At 44.1% G+C, this 22,856-nt stretch overlaps 1 protein-coding gene across 3 annotated transcripts in view; it reads right to left on the bottom strand.

The window, feature by feature from the left end:
* The window catches only part of pggt1b (protein geranylgeranyltransferase type I, beta subunit), a 40,811-nt gene that overhangs the window by 11,188 nt on the left and 6,767 nt on the right, over positions 1 to 22,856 (bottom strand). For 2 of the 3 annotated variants that reach the window (XR_008804193.1, XR_008804194.1), the window contains exons 4-8: positions 20,130 to 20,540; positions 9,481 to 9,576; positions 8,828 to 8,946; positions 2,606 to 2,945; positions 1,215 to 1,333 (exon numbers count right to left, since the gene is read on the bottom strand). Coding sequence is in view for 1 of the 3 variants with exons in the window: in XM_056238311.1 (XP_056094286.1) it covers positions 229 to 380; positions 963 to 1,030; positions 1,215 to 1,333; positions 2,606 to 2,721 (455 nt within the window). In the remaining 2 variants the exon portion in view is untranslated. Of the gene's footprint in view, positions 1 to 228; positions 381 to 962; positions 1,031 to 1,214; positions 1,334 to 2,605; positions 2,946 to 8,827; positions 8,947 to 9,480; positions 9,577 to 20,129; positions 20,541 to 22,856 lie in introns of those variants that run through there. The other variant, XM_056238311.1, reaches the window with a different exon arrangement.

The raw sequence follows: 22,856 nt of genomic DNA, 5'->3' as shown, positions 1-22,856 counted from the left end.
GCCTCTCTCCTGACGCGGCTCAGGTCGTCCCCCAGGTGTGTGTTAGGGTCAGGTGTGTGTGAGGTGTGTAAGGTGTGTGTGTGAGGTGGTGACCTGCCGTCCTCCAGCTGCAGCGCTCTCAGGCCCTCCAGACAGGCCTCTCTCCTGACGCGGCTCAGGTCGTCCCCCAGGTGTGTGTTAGGGTCAGGTGTGTGTGAGGTGTGTAAGGTGTGTGTGTGAGGTGGTGACCTGCCGTCCTCCAGCTGCAGCGCTCTCAGCCCCTCCAGACAGGCCTCTCTCCTGACGCGGCTCAGGTCGTCCCCCAGGATCACGAGGCAGGCGAGGCCGGTGTAGGTCATGGCCAGGTGTCCGCTGTCGTACGGGTGAGCCGGACCCGGACCCTGCAGATCATACATCATCAATCAGCAACGGGCATGGGGAAGGGTTATAGATCAGCAGTTTAACAACATATACAAGCTTTCTAAAGTTTGCTTTAGATAAAAGACTTTGGTTGATTGTTAAAAACTTCAGTGAAAGTGTTTGTGGAGTAACAATTTCAGATTTTAATAAAACATGTTGAAGAGACAGTTCTGGATCGGCTGTAAAGTGAAGTTCATCATCTGTGGTCCAGTCTCTGCTCAGTTCTGCCCCCTGCTGTCTGTGTGTGTGTGTGTGTGTGTGTGTGTGTGTGTGTGTGTGTGTGTGTGTGTGTGTGTGTGTGTGTGTGTGTGTGTGTGTGTGTGTGTGTGTGATGGGTAGGTTTAGGGGTCGGGTTAATGTGTGTGAGTGAGTGAGTGAGTGAGTGAGAGATAGAGATATATATGAGAGAGAGAAAGAGTGTGTGTGTGTGTGTGAGTGAGATATATATATATATAGAGAGAGGGTGTGTGTGTGTTCGCTCTGTGGTTCAGTCTCTGCTCAGTTCTGCCCCCTTCTGTGTGTGTGTGTGTGTGTGTGTGTGTGTGTGGAACAGCAGCCGGTACCTTTGAAGTGTTGTAGGGAACGCCGATGTGTGAGGAGCCGCGGAAGCCACAGCGTCTGAGATTAGACTCTGGAGAGAAAACACACGTGACGACAAATAATACACAACTTACTGACACTGTTTTAAAGAGGAAACGAGACGAGCCTCTAATATATGATGGAGAACATCAAAGAGAGAGAAAGAGAGAAAGTGTGTGTATGAGTGTGTGAGTGAGAGCGTGCGTGTGTGTGTGTGTGAGAGATCTAGATCTTACTGTCATCGGTGGGAAGAACCTGCAGAGAATAAATCCACTCGATCAGTCCGGGTTTATCCACGACATCCAAGGCATCGAGAACATCGAGACCCGACAGAGCGAAGAACACTATAGTCAACCTGTGCGGAAACACACACACACTATAAACACACACACACACTACGAACACTGCGGGAGGAAGAGTGTGTTCAGTCCTTCTGTCAATCATCAGCGCTGTAAATAAACACAGACTCATGATAATAAGAGAAAACACTGACCGAGGAAAAGTTGGAAAAAATATACAAATGAATAAATATAAAAGATTTAACTAATAACTAAAAAAAATGTGACTAAATATTTGTAAAATATAAATAAGTACATTTTGATTTAAATAAAACAAAGTCCTACAGAGAATAGATAAAAACACAATGTAACATAATCGACACATTAATAATATTAATTTTAGCTCAGCACTGATTGTCTACATGAACTTCTATGAGTTGTAAACGCTCCAGTAAACAGTGTGGAAGAGAATAATGTCATGTGATGTAGGAGCTTTAACAGAACGCAAGGAACGACTCTGAATAAGGGTTATTTCTCTTCAAATGGGGTTTATTGCGTGACAGTGGAGCTGAAGTCCAGGCTATCTGTGCTCAAACACAGATCATACACCACACTACAGTAAACATGCCAATCATTCTTCAGCCGCTGGAACAACAATCATCATATTATAATGTACAATTATAACTACCGGTACATAATCATCATTGGGATTAAAGGGAAAGTTCACCCAAAAATGAAAATGTTGTCATCATTTCATCATGTTGTTCCAAACCTGTGTGACTTTATTCTGTTGAACACAAAAGAAGATATTTTGAAGAATGTTGGAGACGAACAGCCACGATGACATCATCTTCATCTTTGCGTGAACTTTCCCTTTCACAAAAGGGGCTCCATTTAAAAATATACACAATAATATTTTGTATTCACATGGCATGAGAACCAGCACTTCTTATTTGAAATTGATTATCACTGTACTATTATTATTATTAATATTACCATTAAGCCAAATGGTAAAAATAATACAGAGATATTATTGCCTTTCTCTTCAAGGACAGTGAAAGCCCAAGTCATGACATCTAGTGTTTATTATGTGATTTCAGTGTGGCTGTACATTATAAACTATACATCTATAATGATCAACTATTGATCGATGAAAATGAAATGAAGAACACAAAGATTTGATTGTGACAGTAAACACTTTTATATTTGCTCTCATTGCGACAGTTTACAACTCAACGCAGGAAAAACACACACGGATACAGTATCATCACAGTCAGAGGAGTGTGTGAGAGTGTGAAGCGCGGTCAGTGTCTCTCTCTCCCTCTCTGGTGTGTGTGTGTGTGTGTTACCTGCTGGTCTCGTACGGCGCGTATCTCTCGGGCAACACGTGCATGCAGCGCTGGAAGAACCGCACGTGCCGCTCGCGCAGAAAATCTACCTGATCAAAATCCGCCATCATCATCATCACCACAGGAGCAGCATCAGGGAAACACTCCTGTCGGCGAGCCGCTTCCGCTTCCGGTGCGCAAACACGCGCCAAAATAAGAGTCTCTGCTGCTGCTCACATGAACTCTGCAAACCTCCATTATCCTGAAGAAAAACTTCCCCTAAACTCGCAACATTTGAGTTCATTCGCTGCGGGAAGTGCAGAGGCTCTTTCACGAGTCCTGTCTCCATGCTGGAACAGCCCTGAGTGGAGAAAACACACACACAGACACACACACACACACATCAGCTCAGGATCACCAGAGGAACAGAACACACTCACAGAATAAGCAGTGTGTGTACAGATAACGAGTTTGCAATATTGTCAATAACCCACAGTTGAATCGCAGTGTCTGTGATTCTGTCTGTTATTGTGAATAAGGGACAAACATCTGCTTTCAGCAATCATTTATTAGAAGCCATTATTGTTTCAATAGTTATCAATAATAAAAAAAACATATAAGTCAATGTTATCAACAGGAATTAGAAAAGGTTGAAAGAAGAGGAATTTTATCTGCAGAATGTGTCAGTAAGCTCATGGATCTCCAGAACCGCCTCAGAACCTCTGGACTGTAATAATCACACAATATCATGACCCTGTTTCACATAAAATGAGTTTTAGAGGCACTTTAGTCCTTGAAAAGCTGGTGGGAAACGATATGAATGATGAAGACGACGATTATACAGTCCAGCGCAGACGCTCTTCATTTCAATATCAGAAGATCCAGTTCGTTAAAAGAGTTTAGAGGTTAAACTCGTCTGATTCGGTGTCTCAGCGTTGTATTTTGTTGCATATAAAAGGTTTCTGTTTTAATGAGGGATTTGTGGACTAAAAATATTGTTTTTATTTTGAAGGGAAAAGATACAATTGGACCCTTGGGGTAAGATGGGCCACCAGAATCGAGCAGAATAATTCCATGAGTTAGATGTTCATTTCAGACGTCATCGCTATTGAGTGTAATCCAGTGTGAATTTATAAAATATGTAAATGTTCATAGAAATCATTGAATAAATGTAACTTTTCAGATGAATCTTTTACTGGGATTCTGCTTTATCTGACATTGGTTAATCAAGTGTTCAACTAAATGGTCAAAATACAATTTAAAATAGAATAGTTGATTTATTATTTTATATGAATGACACTTTTAATAAGAATGTCAAAAGTTATTTCTACAGTATTCTGTACATGTGTAACCAGAAGGGAGGAATTATTACCCCAGTCTCTGAATAATCTTACATTTTGTGCTGACAACTAAATTACCAAATGTTTCTATCGGTTTCCCTTATGCTGGGGGCAAAATGTGAGAGACCACAAACATGAGGACAAAAAATCCTAGATTTAGCAGGTTTGCTCCTATAGAGTGTGTTGTTCCGCGATGTGAAGAACACACACACGAACACGGCCTGTGTTAATCAAGCCTCTGAAGAGTGTAAGTGCAGTGCAGCACTAAATCTGTGTCAGTCTTGAGATGATTCTTGACACTCGCCACGAACAGGCTTTTGGATGACGACAGGCATGGACCAATCACTGAGGAGATTTTCTTATTTAAGAATATTCGCAGATAAATTCACATTTAATGGTGAAATTCCTAAGAGGAGTTTACATTCAACAGACACTGGACAAATAATTTTCAAGATAAAAAATGATGATACTCACATTGGGAATGAAAGATGAACACCTTTTCCAACATGTTTACACTTAATAACCAGTGCACTGTTAACTGTTATAGCCTAGATTTTATTCAAAATCATATTTCATATTTATGTTTACATAATATAATGTTATTTTATAATTTCATCTATGTTGATTTTATGAAAAGTGAACATCATGAGTAAGATAGGATCATAAGATGGGTCAGACATGATTTTGACTGCTTCATTAAGTTTTGTTTCGTATCATCATGTGGTTGTTCATCAACCAATTGCCTGGATTTAATAAATAAGAAGCAAATATAGCAGACATTAATCAGGACACGGAGGCGCCGGCGGGATCACTTGCATTGCTCGTGAACTGGAAAAAACCATCATCACCACCATCATCATCTCCATAATCACCATTACCTTCATCATCATCATCATCATTACCTTCGTCATCGTCATCATCATCTTCATCCTGCTCATGCTAAGCTGGTTTCTGGTTGTTCCTGTTCTCTTTATAACATTCGTTGGGTATCTCACTAAGGTAACGCCTGGGCGTGACCGATCACAGAAGCACCGATGACACCAAACGTGGCTGACCAATCAATGCAGCGATCAGGGAGTCCCGCCCCCCTGAATATAAACCTGCGTTTCGTCATTATCGCTCCAGATCTGATGCAGGACCTGCACCTGGACACGACCACAACACATGATGTAGTCAGCCGGATCCGGGCCGTATCCAGATCAGATGGTGGACCTGCGCCTAGACACGACCACAACGCATGATGTAGTCAGCCGGATCCGGGCCGTATCCAGATCAGATGGTGGACCTGCGCCTAGACACGACCACAACGCATGATGTAGTCAGCCGGATCCGGGCCGTATCCAGATCAGATGGAGGACCTGCACCTGGACACGACCACAACGCATGATGTAGTCAGCCGGATCCGGGCCGTATCCAGATCAGATGGAGGACCTGCACCTAGACACGACCACAACACATGATGTAGTTAGCCGGATCCGGGCCGTATCCAGATCAGATGGAGGACCTGCACCTGGACACGACCACGACACATGATGTAGTCAGCCGGATCCGGGCCGTATCCAGATCAGATGGAGGACCTGCACCTGGACACGACCACGACACAGATGGTGGACCTGCACCTGGACACGACCACAACGCATGATGTAGTCAGCCGGATCCGGGCCGTATCCAGATCAGATGGTGGACCTGCGCCTAGACACGACCACAACGCATGATGTAGTCAGCCGGATCCGGGCCGTATCCAGATCAGATGGATCCGGGCCGTATCCAGATCCGGATCCGGCTGATGTAGTCAGCCGGATCCGGGCCGTATCCAGTTCAGATGGAGGACCTGCACCTGGACACGACTACGACGCATGATGTAGTCAGCCGGATCCGGGCCGTATCCAGATCAGATGGTGGACCTCCACCTGGACCCATCCACGACACATGATGTAGTCAGCCGGATCCGGGCCGTATCCAGATCAGATGGTGGACCTGCACCTGGACCCATCCACGACACATGATGTAGTCAGCCGGATCCGGGCCGTATCCAGATCAGATGGAGGACCTGCACCTGGACCCATCCACGACACATGATGTAGTCAGCCGGATCCGGGCCGTATCCAGATCAGATGGAGGACCTGCACCTAGACACGACCACAACACATGATGTAGTCAGCCGGATCCGGGCCGTATCCAGATCAGATGGAGGACCTGCACCTAGACACGACCACAACGCATGATGTAGTCAGCCGGATTCGGGCCGTGTCCAGATCAGATGGAGGACCTGCACCTAGACACGCTCACAACACATGATGTAGTCAGCCGGATCCGGGCCGTATCCAGATCAGATGGAGGACCTGCGCCTAGACACGACCACAACACATGAGGTAGTCAGCCGGATCCGGGCCGTATCCAGATCAGATGGAGGACCTGCGCCTAGACGCCTAGTAAGGTGTGCAGCAGTGATACCCTAACGAGCTCATTATGATCTCCTGTACCTGTGTAAGGTGTGCAGCAGCGATACCCTAATGATCTCCTGATCTCCTGTCCCTGTGTAAGGTGTGCAGCAGCGATACCCTAACGTGCTCATTATGATCTCCTGTACCTGTGTAATGTGTGCAGCAGTGATACCATAACGAGCTCATTATGATCCCCTGTACCTGTGTAATGTGTGCAGCAGTGATACCCTAACGAGCTCATTATGATCTCCTGTACCTGTGTAATGTGTGCAGCAGTGATACCCTAACGAGCTCATTATGATCCCCTGTACCTGTGTAAGCTGTGCAGCAGTGATACCCTAACAAGCTCATTATGATCTCCTGTACCTGTGTAAGGTGTGCAGCAGCGGTACCTTAACGAGCTCATTATGATCTCCTGATCTCCTTTACCTGTGTAAGGTGTGCAGCAGTGATATCCTAACGAGCTCATTATGATCTCCTGTACCTGTGTAAGGTGTGCAGCAGTGATATCCTAACGAGCTCATTATGATCTCCTGATCTCCTGTACCTGTGAAAGGTGTGCAGCAGTGATACCCTAACGAGCTCATTATGATCTCCTGATCTCCTGTACCTGTGTAAGGTGTGCAGCAGTGATACCCTAACGAGCTCATTATGATCTCCTGATCTCCTGTACCTGTGTAAGGTGTGCAGCAGTGATACCCTAACGAGCTCATTATGATCTCCTGATCTCCTGTACCTGTATAAGGTGTGCAGCAGTGATACCCTAATGATCTCCTGATCTCCTGTACCTGTATAAGGTGTGCAGCAGTGATACCCTAACGTGCTCATTATGATCTCCTGATCTCCTGTACCTGTGTAAGGTGTGCAGCAGTGATACCCTAACAAGCTCATTATGATCTCCTGTACCTGTGTAAGGTGTGCAGCAGTGATATCCTAACAAGCTCATTATGATCTCCTGATCTCCTGTACCTGTGTAAGGTGTGCAGCAGTGATACCCTAATGATCTCCTGATCTCCTGTACCTGTGTAAGGTGTGCAGCAGTGATATCCTAACGTGCTCATTATGATCTCCTGATCTCCTGTACCTGTGTAAGGTGTGCAGCAGTGATACCCTAACAAGCTCATTATGATCTCCTGTACCTGTGTAAAGTGTGCAGCAGTGATATCCTAACGAGCTCATTATGATCTCCTGATCTCCTGTACCTGTGTAAGGTGTGCAGCAGTGATACCCTAACAAGCTCATTATGATCTCCTGTACCTGTGTAAGGTGTGCAGCAGTGATATCCTAACGAGCTCATTATGATCTCCTGTACCTGTGTAAGGTGTGCAGCAGCGATACCCTAATGATCTCCTGATCTCCTGTACCTGTGTAAGGTGTGCAGCAGTGATATCCTAACGTGCTCATTATGATATCCTGATCTCCTGTACCTGTGTAAGGTGTGCAGCAGTGATATCCTAACGTGCTCATTATGATCTCCTGATCTCCTGTACCTGTGTAAGGTGTGCAGCAGTGATACCCTAACAAGCTCATTATGATATCCTGATCTCCTGTACCTGTGTAAGGTGTGCAGCAGTGATACCCTAATGATCTCCTGATCTCCTGTACCTGTGTAAGGTGTGCAGCAGTGATATCCTAACGTGCTCATTATGATATCCTGATCTCCTGTACCTGTGTAAGGTGTGCAGCAGTGATATCCTAACGTGCTCATTATGATCTCCTGATCTCCTGTACCTGTGTAAGGTGTGCAGCAGTGATACCCTAACAAGCTCATTATGATATCCTGTACCTGTGTAAGGTGTGCAGCAGTGATATCCTAACGAGCTCATTATGATCTCCTGTACCTGTGTAAGGTGTGCAGCAGTGATATCCTAACGAGCTCATTATGATCTCCTGTACCTGTGTAAGGTGTGCAGCAGTGATATCCTAACGTGCTCATTATGATCTCCTGATCTCCTGTACCTGTGTAAGGTGTGCAGCAGTGATATCCTAACGAGCTCATTATGATATCCTGTACCTGTGTAAGGTGTGCAGCAGTGATATCCTAACGAGCTCATTATGATCTCCTGTACCTGTGTAAGGTGTGCAGCAGTGATACCCTAACAAGCTCATTATGATCTCCTGTACCTGTGTAAGGTGTGCAGCAGTGATACCCTAATGATCTCCTGATCTCCTGTACCTGTGTAAGGTGTGCAGCAGTGATATCCTAACGTGCTCATTATGATCTCCTGATCTCCTGTACCTGTGTAAGGTGTGCAGCAGTGATACCCTAACAAGCTCATTATGATCTCCTGTACCTGTGAAAGGTGTGCAGCAGTGATCCCCTTACAAGCTCATTATGATCTCCTGTACCTGTGTAAGGTGTGCAGCAGTGATACCCTAACGAGCTCATTATGATCTCCTGTACCTGTGAAAGGTGTGCAGCAGTGATACCCTAACGAGCTCATTATGATCTCCTGTACCTGTGAAAGGTGTGCAGCAATAGAGCGGGCCCTGATCCCGACGGGCCGATGTTCCTCATGCGCTGCTCCCAGACTTCAGTGCGCCTCCACAGTCTGGAGGGATCGCGGCTCACCTCAACCTGACACACATGGAGTTAGTTTGTTTTAAAAGACTCTTCATATCCAGTAGTATTATTGTTCTGACTGCACTGACACTATCAGATGAGAACAAAACTGAGCTGAGCTGATCTGAATAATGGGTAACACTTTATTTCGATAGTCCACTTTAGACATTCTACTAACTATAAGTAACTTTGCAACTACATGTCAACTTTTCTCCTAACCCGAACCCTAACACCTAACCCTAACCTAACAGTCTACTACAGTCTACTAATACTCTAATGAGAGTTAGTTGACATGTAGTTGCAAAGTTACTTATAGTTAGTAGAATGTCTAAAGTGGACTATCGAAATAAAGTGGAACCGAATAAGGACTGTTGTGTTTTTAGAACAGTAGAATCAGAATTTTCTCATATTTGATGAAGTTTGATCTTTGATTCTGTTTATCATTGTGAAGCTACTGTGAAACAATATCTAGAACAATATCTAGTGCTGTGTGTGTAAAATAAGTCCATATCATCAGCTGTGCTTGTAAGAAGGATTGACTCATCAAACCTTCTCCTTGAGCTTCTCCAGCGTCCTCTGCCGCTCCCAGCGCTCCTGCTCTTTACTCTGTTTGTCCTGGAGCTTTTCCTCCAGACGAACTGAATCCTGAGGAGAGAAAGAACAGGGAATGGTGTCTCAGTGTCTCAGGATCCGCTGTATGGGATGATCACACAGATCTCAGGATGATCACACAGATCTCAGGATGATCACACAGATCTCAGAATGATCACACAGATCTCAGGATGATGATCACACAGATCTCAGGATGATCACACAGATCTCAGGATGATGATCACACAGATCTCAGGATGATCACACAGATCTCAGGATGATCACACAGATCTCAGGATGATCACACAGATCTCAGAATGATCACACAGATCTCAGAATGATCACACAGATCTCAGGATGATGATCACACAGATCTCAGGATGATGATCACACGGATCTCAGGATGATGATCACACAGATCTCAGGATGATCACACAGATCTCAGGATGATCACACAGATCTCAGGATGATCACACAGATCTCAGGATGATGATCACACAGATCTCAGGATGATCACACAGATCTCAGGATGATGATCACACAGATCTCAGGATGATGATCACACAGATCTCAGGATGATCACACAGATCTCAGGATGATGATCACACAGATCTCAGGATGATCACACAGATCTCAGGATGATGATCACACAGATCTCAGGATGATGATCACACAGATCTCAGGATGATCACACAGATCTCAGGATGATGATCACACAGATCTCAGGATGATCACACAGATCTCAGGATGATGATCACACAGATCTCAGGATGATCACACAGATCTCAGGATGATGATCACACAGATCTCAGGATGATGATCACACAGATCTCAGAATGATGATCACACAGATCTCAGGATGATGATCACACAGATCTCAGAATGATCACACAGATCTCAGGATGATGATCACACAGATCTCAGGATGATCACACAGATCTCAGGATGATGATCACACAGATCTCAGGATGATGATCACACAGATCTCAGGATGATCAGATCTCAGGATGATGATCACACAGATCTCAGGATGATGATCACACAGATCTCAGGATGATGATCACACAGATCTCAGGATGATGATCACACGGATCTCAGGATGATGATCACACAGATCTCAGGATGATCACACAGATCTCAGGATGATGATCACACAGATCTCAGGATGATGATCACACAGATCTCAGGATGATCAGATCTCAGGATGATGATCACACAGATCTCAGGATGATGATCACACAGATCTCAGGATGATGATCACACAGATCTCAGGATGATGATCACACAGATCTCAGGATGATGATCACACAGATCTCAGGATGATCAGATTTCAGGATGATGATCACACAGATCTCAGGATGATCACACAGATCTCAGGATGATGATCACACAGATCTCAGGATGATCACACGGATCTCAGGATGATGATCACACAGATCTCAGGATGATGATCACACAGATCTCAGGATGATGATCACACAGATCTCAGGATGATGATCACACAGATCTCAGGATGATGATCACACAGATCTCAGGATGATCAGATCTCAGGATGATGATCACACAGATCTCAGGATGATGATCACACAGATCTCAGGATGATGATCACACAGATCTCAGGATGATGATCACACAGATCTCAGGATGATGATCACACAGATCTCAGGATGATGATCACACAGATCTCAGGATGATCAGATCTCAGGATGATGATCACACAGATCTCAGGATGATGATCACACAGATCTCAGGATGATCAGATCTCAGGATGATGATCACACAGATCTCAGGATGATGATCACACAGATCTCAGGATGATGATCACACAGATCTCAGGATGATGATCACACAGATCTCAGGATGATCACACAGATCTCAGGATGATCACACAGATCTCAGGATGATGATCACACAGATCTCAGGATGATGATCACACAGATCTCAGGATGATGATCACACAGATCTCAGGATGATCACACAGATCTCAGGATGATGATCACACAGATCTCAGGATGATGATCACACAGATCTCAGGATGATCACACAGATCTCAGGATGATGATCACACAGATCTCAGAATGATCACAAAGATCTCAGGATGATGATCACACAGATCTCAGGATGATCACACAGATCTCAGGATGATGATCACACAGATCTCAGAATGATCACACAGATCTCAGGATGATGATCACACAGATCTCAGGATGATCAGATCTCAGGATGATGATCACACAGATCTCAGGATGATGATCACACAGATCTCAGGATGATCACACAGATCTCAGGATGATGATCACACAGATCTCAGGATGATGATCACACAGATCTCAGGATGATCACACAGATCTCAGGATGATGATCACACAGATCTCAGGATGATGATCACACAGATCTCAGGATGATCAGATCTCAGGATGATCAGATCTCAGGATGATGATCACACAGATCTCAGGATGATGATCACACAGATCTCAGGATGATGATCACACAGATCTCAGGATGATGATCACACAGATCTCAGAATGATCACAAAGATCTCAGGATGATGATCACACAGATCTCAGGATGATGATCACACAGATCTCAGGATGATGATCACACAGATCTCAGAATGATCACACAGATCTCAGGATGATGATCACACAGATCTCAGGATGATGATCACACAGATCTCAGGATGATCAGATCTCAGGATGATCAGATCTCAGGATGATGATCACACAGATCTCAGGATGATGATCACACAGATCTCAGGATGATCAGATCTCAGGATGATCAGATCTCAGGATGATGATCACACAGATCTCAGGATGATGATCACACAGATCTCAGGATGATGATCACACAGATCTCAGGATGATGATCACACAGATCTCAGGATGATGATCACACAGATCTCAGGATGATCAGATCTCAGGATGATGATCACACAGATCTCAGGATGATGATCACACAGATCTCAGGATGATGATCACACAGATCTCAGGATGATGATCACACAGATCTCAGGATGATGATCACACAGATCTCAGGATGATGATCACACAGATCTCAGGATGATGATCACACGGATCTCAGGATGATGATCACACGGATCTCAGGATGATGATCACACGGATCTCAGGATGATGATCACACAGATCTCAGGATGATGATCACACAGATCTCAGGATGATCACACAGATCTCAGGATGATCACACAGATCTCAGGATGATGATCACACAGATCTCAGGATGATGATCACACAGATCTCAGGATGATGATCACACAGATCTCAGGATGATGATCACACAGATCTCAGGATGATGATCACACAGATCTCAGGATGATCACACAGATCTCAGGATGATGATCACACAGATCTCAGGATGATCACACAGATCTCAGGATGATGATCACACAGATCTCAGGATGATCACACAGATCTCAGGATGATGATCACACAGATTTCAGGATGATGATCACACAGATCTCAGGATGATGATCACACAGATCTCAGGATGATGATCACACAGATCTCAGGATGATGATCACACAGATCTCAGGATGATGATCACACAGATCTCAGGATGATCACACAGATCTCAGGATGATGATCACACAGATCTCAGAATGATCACAAAGATCTCAGGATGATGATCACACAGATCTCAGGATGATCACACAGATCTCAGGATGATGATCACACAGATCTCAGAATGATCACACAGATCTCAGGATGATGATCACACAGATCTCAGGATGATCAGATCTCAGGATGATGATCACACAGATCTCAGGATGATGATCACACAGATCTCAGGATGATCACACAGATCTCAGGATGATGATCACACAGATCTCAGGATGATGATCACACAGATCTCAGGATGATCACACAGATCTCAGGATGATGATCACACAGATCTCAGGATGATGATCACACAGATCTCAGGATGATCAGATCTCAGGATGATCAGATCTCAGGATGATGATCACACAGATCTCAGGATGATGATCACACAGATCTCAGGATGATGATCACACAGATCTCAGGATGATGATCACACAGATCTCAGAATGATCACAAAGATCTCAGGATGATGATCACACAGATCTCAGGATGATGATCACACAGATCTCAGGATGATGATCACACAGATCTCAGAATGATCACACAGATCTCAGGATGATGATCACACAGATCTCAGGATGATGATCACACAGATCTCAGGATGATCACACAGATCTCAGGATGATGATCACACAGATCTCAGGATGATGATCACACAGATCTCAGGATGATCAGATCTCAGGATGATCAGATCTCAGGATGATGATCACACAGATCTCAGGATGATGATCACACAGATCTCAGGATGATGATCACACAGATCTCAGGATGATGATCACACAGATCTCAGGATGATGATCACACAGATCTCAGGATGATCAGATCTCAGGATGATGATCACACAGATCTCAGGATGATGATCACACAGATCTCAGGATGATGATCACACAGATCTCAGGATGATGATCACACAGATCTCAGGATGATGATCACACAGATCTCAGGATGATGATCACACAGATCTCAGGATGATGATCACACGGATCTCAGGATGATGATCACACGGATCTCAGGATGATGATCACACGGATCTCAGGATGATGATCACACAGATCTCAGGATGATGATCACACAGATCTCAGGATGATCACACAGATCTCAGGATGATCACACAGATCTCAGGATGATGATCACACAGATCTCAGGATGATGATCACACAGATCTCAGGATGATGATCACACAGATCTCAGGATGATGATCACACAGATCTCAGGATGATGATCACACAGATCTCAGGATGATCACACAGATCTCAGGATGATGATCACACAGATCTCAGGATGATCACACAGATCTCAGGATGATGATCACACAGATCTCAGGATGATCACACAGATCTCAGGATGATGATCACACAGATTTCAGGATGATGATCACACAGATCTCAGGATGATGATCACACAGATCTCAGGATGATGATCACACAGATCTCAGGATGATGATCACACAGATCTCAGGATGATGATCACACAGATCTCAGGATGATCACACAGATCTCAGGATGATCACACAGATCTCAGGATGATGATCACACAGATCTCAGGATGATGATCACACAGATCTCAGGATGATGATCACACAGATCTCAGGATGATGATCACACAGATCTCAGGATGATGATCACACAGATCTCAGGATGATGATCACACAGATCTCAGAATGATCACAAAGATCTCAGGATGATGATCACAGAGATCTCAGGATGATGATCACACAGATCTCAGGATGATGATCACACAGATCTCAGAATGATCACACAGATCTCAGGATGATGATCACACAGATCTCAGGATGATCAGATCTCAGGATGATGATCACACAGATCTCAGGATGATGATCACACAGATCTCAGGATGATGATCACACGGATCTCAGGATGATGATCACACAGATCTCAGGATGATCAGATCTCAGGATGATCACACAGATCTCAGGATGATCACACAGATCTCAGGATGATCACACAGATCTCAGGATGATCACACAGATCTCAGGATGATCAGATCTTAAGATGATGATCACACAGATCTCAGGATGATGATCACACAGATCTCAGGATGATCAGATCTCAGGATGATGATCACACAGATCTCAGGATGATGATCACACAGATCTCAGGATGATGATCACACAGATCTCAGGATGATGATCACACAGATCTCAGGATGATGATCCCACAGATCTCAGGATGATCACACAGATCTCAGGATGATGATCACACAGATCTCAGGATGATGATCACACAGATCTCAGGATGATGATCACACAGATCTCAGGATGATGATCACACAGATCTCAGGATGATGATCACACAGATCTCAGGATGATGATCACACAGATCTCAGGATGATCAGATCTCAGGATGATGATCACACAGATCTCAGGATGATGATCACACAGATCTCAGGATGATGATCACACAGATCTCAGGATGATCACACAGATCTCAGGATGATCACACAGATCTCAGGATGATGATCACACAGATCTCAGGATGATGATCACACAGATCTCAGGATAATGATCACACAGATCTCAGGATGATGATCACACAGATCTCAGGATGATGATCACACAGATCTCAGGATGATCACACAGATCTCAGGATGATGATCACACAGATCTCAGGATGATCACACAGATCTCAGAATGATCACACAGATCTCAGGATGATGATCACACAGATCTCAGAATGATCACACAGATCTCAGGATGATGATCACACAGATCTCAGGATGATGATCACACAGATCTCAGGATGATGATCACACAGATCTCAGGATGATGATCACACAGATCTCAGGATGATCAGATCTCAGGATGATGATCACACAGATCTCAGGATGATGATCACACAGATCTCAGATGATGATCACACAGATCTCAGGATGATGATCACACAGATCTCAGATGATGATCACACAGATCTCAGGAATGATGATCACACAGATCGCAGGATGATCACACAGATCTCAGATGATGATCACACAGATCTCAGGATGATCACAAAGGGGGGGGGGGGGGGGGGGGGGGGGGCAGATCTCAGATGGATGATACACACTCACACAGATCTCAGGATGATGATCACACAGATCTCAGGATGATGATCACACAGATCTCAGGATGATCACACAGATCTCAGGATGATGATCACACAGATCTCAGGATGATGATCACACAGATCTCAGGATGATCACACAGATCTCAGGATGATGATCACACAGATCTCAGGATGATGATCACACAGATCTCAGGATGATGATCACAAAGATCTCAGGTGATGATCACACAGATCTCAGGATGATGATCACACAGATCTCAGGATGATGATCACACAGATCTCAGGATGTGATCACACAGATCTCAGGATGATGATCACACAGATCTCAGGATGTGATCACACAGATCTCAGGATGAGATCACACAGATCTCAGGATGATGATCACACAGATCTCAGGATGATGATCACACAGATCTCAGGATGATGATCACACAGATCTCAGGATGATGATCACACAGATCTCAGGATGATGATCACACAGATCTCAGGATGATGATCACACAGATCTCAGGATGATGATCACACAGATCTCAGGATGATGATCACACAGATCTCAGGGATGATCACACAGATCTCAGGATGATGATCACACAGATTTCAGGATGATGATCACACAGATCTCAGGATGATGATCACACAGATCTCAGGATGATGATCACACAGATCTCAGGATGATGATCACACAGATCTCAGGATGATGATCACACAGATCTCAGGATGATGATCACACAGATCTCAGGATGATCACACAGATCTCAGGATGATGATCACACAGATCTCAGGATGATCACACAGATCTCAGGATGATGATCACACAGATCTCAGGATGATGATCACACAGATCTCAGGATGATGATCACACAGATCTCAGGATGATGATCACACAGATCTCAGGATGATGATCACACAGATCTCAGGATGATGATCACACAGATCTCAGGATGATGATCACACAGATCTCAGGATGATGATCACACAGATCTCAGGATGATGATCACACAGATCTCAGGATGATCACACAGATCTCAGGATGATGATCACACAGATCTCAGGATGATGATCACACAGATCTCAGGATGATGATCACACAGATCTCAGGATGATGATCACACAGATCTCAGGATGATCACACAGATCTCAGGATGATCACACAGATCTCAGGAATGATCACACAGATCTCAGGATGATGATCACACAGATCTCAGGATGATGATCACACAGATCTCAGGATGATGATCACACAGATCTCAGGATGATCACACAGATCTCAGGATGATGATCACACAGATCTCAGGATGATGATCACACAGATCTCAGGATGATCACACAGATCTCAGGATGATGATCACACAGATCTCAGGATGATCAGATCTCAGGATGATCAGATCTCAGGATGATGATCACACAGATCTCAGGATGATGATCACACAGATCTCAGGATGATGATCACACAGATCTCAGGATGATGATCACACAGATCTCAGGATGATGATCACACAGATCTCAGGATGATCAGATCTCAGGATGATGATCACACAGATCTCAGGATGATTATCACACAGATCTCAGGATGATGATCACACAGATCTCAGGATGATGATCACACAGATCTCAGGATGATGATCACACAGATCTCAGGATGATCACACAGATCTCAGGATGATGATCACACAGATCTCAGGATGATGATCACACAGATCTCAGGATGATGATCACACAGATCTCAGGATGATGATCACACAGATCTCAGGATGATCACACAGATCTCAGGATGATGATCACACAGATCTCAGGATGATGATCACACAGATCTCAGGATGATGATCACACAGATCTCAGGATGATCACACAGATCTCAGGATGATGATCACACAGATCTCAGGTATGATCACACAGATCTCAGGATGATCACACAGATCTCAGGATGATGATCACACAGATCTCAGGATGATGATCACACAGATCTCAGGATGATGATCACACAGATCTCAGGATGATGATCACACAGATCTCAGGATGATGATCACACAGATCTCAGGATGATGATCACACAGATCTCAGGATGATGATCACACAGATCTCAGGATGATGATTACACAGATCTCAGGATGATGATCACACAGATCTCAGGATGATCACACAGATCTCAGGATGATCACACAGATCTCAGGATGATGATCACACAGATCTCAGGATGATCACACAGATCTCAGGATGATGATCACACAGATCTCAGGATGATGATCACACAGATCTCAGGATGATGATCACACAGATCTCAGGATGATGATCACACAGATCTCAGGATGATGATCACACAGATCTCAGGATGATGATCACATAGATCTCAGGATGATGATCACACAGATCTCAGGATGATCACACAGATCTCAGGATGATCACACAGATCTCAGGATGATGATCACACAGATCTCAGGATGATGATCACATAGATCTCAGGATGATGATCACACAGATCTCAGGATGATGATCACACAGATCTCAGGATGATGATCACACAGATCTCAGGATGATCACACAGATCTCAGGATGATGATCACACAGATCTCAGGATGATCACACAGATCTCAGGGTGATGATCACACAGATCTCAGGATGATCACACAGATCTCAGGATGATGATCACACAGATCTCAGGATGATGATCACACAGATCTCAGGATGATGATCACACAGATCTCAGGATGATGATCACACAGATCTCAGGATGATGATCACACAGATCTCAGGATGATGATCACACAGATCTCAGGATGATCACACAGATCTCAGGATGATGATCACACAGATCTCAGGATGATCACACAGATCTCAGGATGATGATCACACAGATCTCAGGATGATCACACAGATCTCAGGATGATGATCACACAGATCTCAGGATGATGATCACACAGATCTCAGGATGATGATCACACAGATCTCAGGATGATCACACAGATCTCAGGATGATGATCACACAGATCTCAGGATGATCACACAGATCTCAGGATGATCACACAGATCTCAGGATGATGATCACACAGATCTCAGGATGATCACACAGATCTCAGGATGATGATCACACAGATCTCAGGATGATCACACAGATCTCAGGATGATGATCACACAGATCTCAGGATGATCACACAGATCTCAGGATGATGATCACACAGATCTCAGGATGATGATCACACAGATCTCAGGATGATGATCACACAGATCTCAGGATGATGATCACACAGATCTCAGGATGATCACACAGATCTCAGGATGATGATCACACAGATCTCAGGATGATGATCACACAGATCTCAGGATGATGATCACACAGATCTCAGGATGATGATCACACAGATCTCAGAATGATGATCACACAAATCTCAGGATGATGATCACACAGATCTCAGGATGATGATCACACAGATCTCAGGATGATGATCACACAGATCTCAGGATGATCACACAGATCTCAGGATGATGATCACGCAGATCTCAGGATGATGATCACACAGATCTCAGGATGATCACACAGATCTCAGGATGATCACACAGATCTCAGGATGATGATCACACAGATCTCAGGATGATCACACAGATCTCAGGATGATCACACAGATCTCAGGATGATCACACAGATCTCAGGATGATGATCACACAGATCTCAGGATGATCACACAGATCTCAGGATGATGATCACACAGATCTCAGGATGATCACACAGATCTCAGGATGATCACACAGATCTCAGGATGATCACACAGATCTCAGGATGATCACACAGATCTCAGGATGATGATCACACAGATCTCAGGATGATGATCACACAGATCTCAGGATGATGATCACACAGATCTCAGGATGATGATCACACAGATCTCAGGATGATGATCACACAGATCTCAGGATGATGATCACACAGACTCACTCTGTCCTGGAAGCGTCTGATGGCCTCGTTCGCCCCGCGCTGTCTCTCCTCTTTCTCCGCTCTCCTCTTCTCCTCCTCCTCCATCAGACGCTGGTCCTCCTCCTCCTTCTTCTGCTGAACGAGAGCCTCGACCCGCAACTTCAGCTCCAGCTGGCGCCGCTGCTCTTCTTTAGCTCTTCTTCTCTGCAGGATCTGGTTCCTCAGCCGCTGCTCCTGCTCTTGCTCGCGCTCCTGTGTTCTCCGGCTCTTCCAGTTCTCGAGTCTCTCGGACGCCTCCCTGCGTCTCTGCTCCTGCTTCAGCTTCAGTCGCTCCTGCTCCTGCTCCTGGTCCGGCTCGGCTCCGGCTCGGTCCTGCTGATCTCTCTGCTGATCTCTCTCTCTCTGCTTCGCTTCCCTCCATCTCTGGACGGCCTGGAGGACCAACGCACGAGGTTAACGCTACACAATTATTGGCTTTTTTCCCGATCACATATTTCAGTAATCATCATAAACTAGGATCGACGACGACGCCAACTCCTGCAATGACTTCAGATGACGCAACTCTGAATCAACATGCACCAATGCAATATTTTTCTAAATGTCATAATCATTTGTTAACAAACAAGTATTCGTTACTTCAATGAGCTCATTGTTTCTGCCTTAAATTATTACAGTTTCAATTAATACATTTTTAGCTAACTGTGATTTGTATATGTACATTTCTGGAATACATAACTTACACAGTTACCTCTGATAACAGATCACTGTAAATTGTAATGTGGACTCATGCACTTTCTGTAAAGCTGCTTTGAAACGATGTGTATAGTGAAAAGGTGCTATACAAGTAAATGTAAATTGAATTGAATAGGATCATTGGAAAGTTAGAACACTCAAAATTCATCCTGTGGAAAACGTTTTGAAATTGGACAAACATGGAACGCGTTAACATGGAAACGGTACTTTAAATCATGTTCGCTGGCTCCTCCCCCTAGTGGGCGGAGTCATTTTTCATATTTTATCAATTTGACTGATTTTAAAGTCCCCCTGTGGTGTAAATCCAGCGTTTAATGTTGTTTATGTGTCTATGTGGTGTTTTTAATATGCTTTAAGACACACCATGTGTAAGTTCATAAGTCGACAGCATTGCTGAGTATTTTCTGCTTAAAACTGCAGTGAACCAAAGACAGTCTCAAAAACACGGTTTGAAATCGCTGGTGTTTCTGACGTCACAAATGACCTTGTAACCAATCAGATCAACGTGTGATCGTCAACCAGTGGATCTCTGAGCTGAGGGAGTGAGTGGAGGCGGGGCTCATCTGCATATTCATAGAGCCGCGCATACTAAATGAGGCAAGGGTGTCGAGTTACATTCAAGATATTTTAAGGCATGAAGAATTTTTTAAAAGCAAAAAACTTTTAAATATGTTATTTTGGTGATCAAAGATGAGTTTTAAGGAAAACAATTATTGACCAAAGGGGGACTTTAAGATTATAATTTTATAATCAAATATTTTTCTAAACTTGACAAAACGCCTATCATTGAAAAACTCAAGGTTTCAGATATGGTGACTGTTTTATGAAAGAAGTGATATAGTTTTGTGATATCAACTTTAAATTTGGACCACAACTACAAGGTTGGACACATGGCTTAGATTTATAACAATTTTAGACTCTGTAAAATAGATAATTTGTATAAAATAAAAATGTTTTGCTTTTCAGTAAACTTAAACTTCTTTATGTTCTTTTTGTGTTATCGCTACACCAATAAAAAAAGTCTTTTTAAAAAAGAGATCAACCTTCGGTCTGTTCATTCATCAGTTCAACCCTGAGGGCCCTATTTTAATGATCTAAGCTCATGGTCTAAAGCGCACGGCGCAAGTGCACTCAGAGCGTCTCCGGATCCACTTTTGCTATTTTAACGACGGGAAAAATGTTCGGCGCTCCCGGGTCGTCTCTATTCTCTTAATGAGTAATGGTTGTATTTTGGGTGTAACGTGAAATAAACCAATCAGAGTCTCATCTCACATTCCCTTTAAAAGCCAGTTGCGGTCGCGCCATGGCGGATTCGCTATTTACATGGAGGAATTTACAAGCGGAAAAACTGAACGCTTCTCTAGCGAGCAAACGATCTGCTTGTGCGCGTGATTAAAGCTGTGTGTGTGTGTGTGTGTATGTGTGTGTGTGTGTGAGGTTAAAGCGCAAGCCGGCCATCTACAGGACAAGCCGGATTCCATCATATCTTTATGTACACAATAATAATCTTTTACATTGTAATCCTTTTATTTGTAATATTTGGCATGTTTGTGTGCTGCTGCGCGTCCCTGTGTGTGTAATAAGCAGAGTGTGTGTGTGTGTAATAAGCAGAGTGTGTGTAATAAGCAGAGTGTGTGTGTGTGTAATAAGCAGAGTGTGTGTGTGTGTAATAAGCAGAGTGTGTGTGTGTGTAATAAGCAGAGTGTGTGTGTGTACGGCGTTGTGGACACGCCTATAGGCTCATATTATTAACGCGCTCTTTAAATAACAAAATAAATATTGCACCATTGACTTTAGAGCAGGTCTTAGTTGGTCAACGGCTCAGTCTGTCTCAGTTCCTCCAAACAGCAACGCTCCAACAATGGTCCTGAACACACTCCTGGTTCTCAGACCACCAGCCCATGGGCCACAGATGGGCGCTAATGCATTTGCTAATTAAACAACGTGGCGCAGGACGAGAAAATGAAAACTGCGTCGGGCTGAAACTAGCAAAAC

This window comes from Rhinichthys klamathensis, unplaced genomic scaffold (genome assembly GCF_029890125.1).
Source record: "Rhinichthys klamathensis goyatoka isolate OS25496 unplaced genomic scaffold, OSU_Roscu_1.1 h1tg000515l_1, whole genome shotgun sequence".
In the NCBI taxonomy this organism is placed as follows: domain Eukaryota; kingdom Metazoa; phylum Chordata; class Actinopteri; order Cypriniformes; family Leuciscidae; genus Rhinichthys; species Rhinichthys klamathensis.
This window is presented reverse-complemented; position numbering and strand designations above follow the sequence as displayed.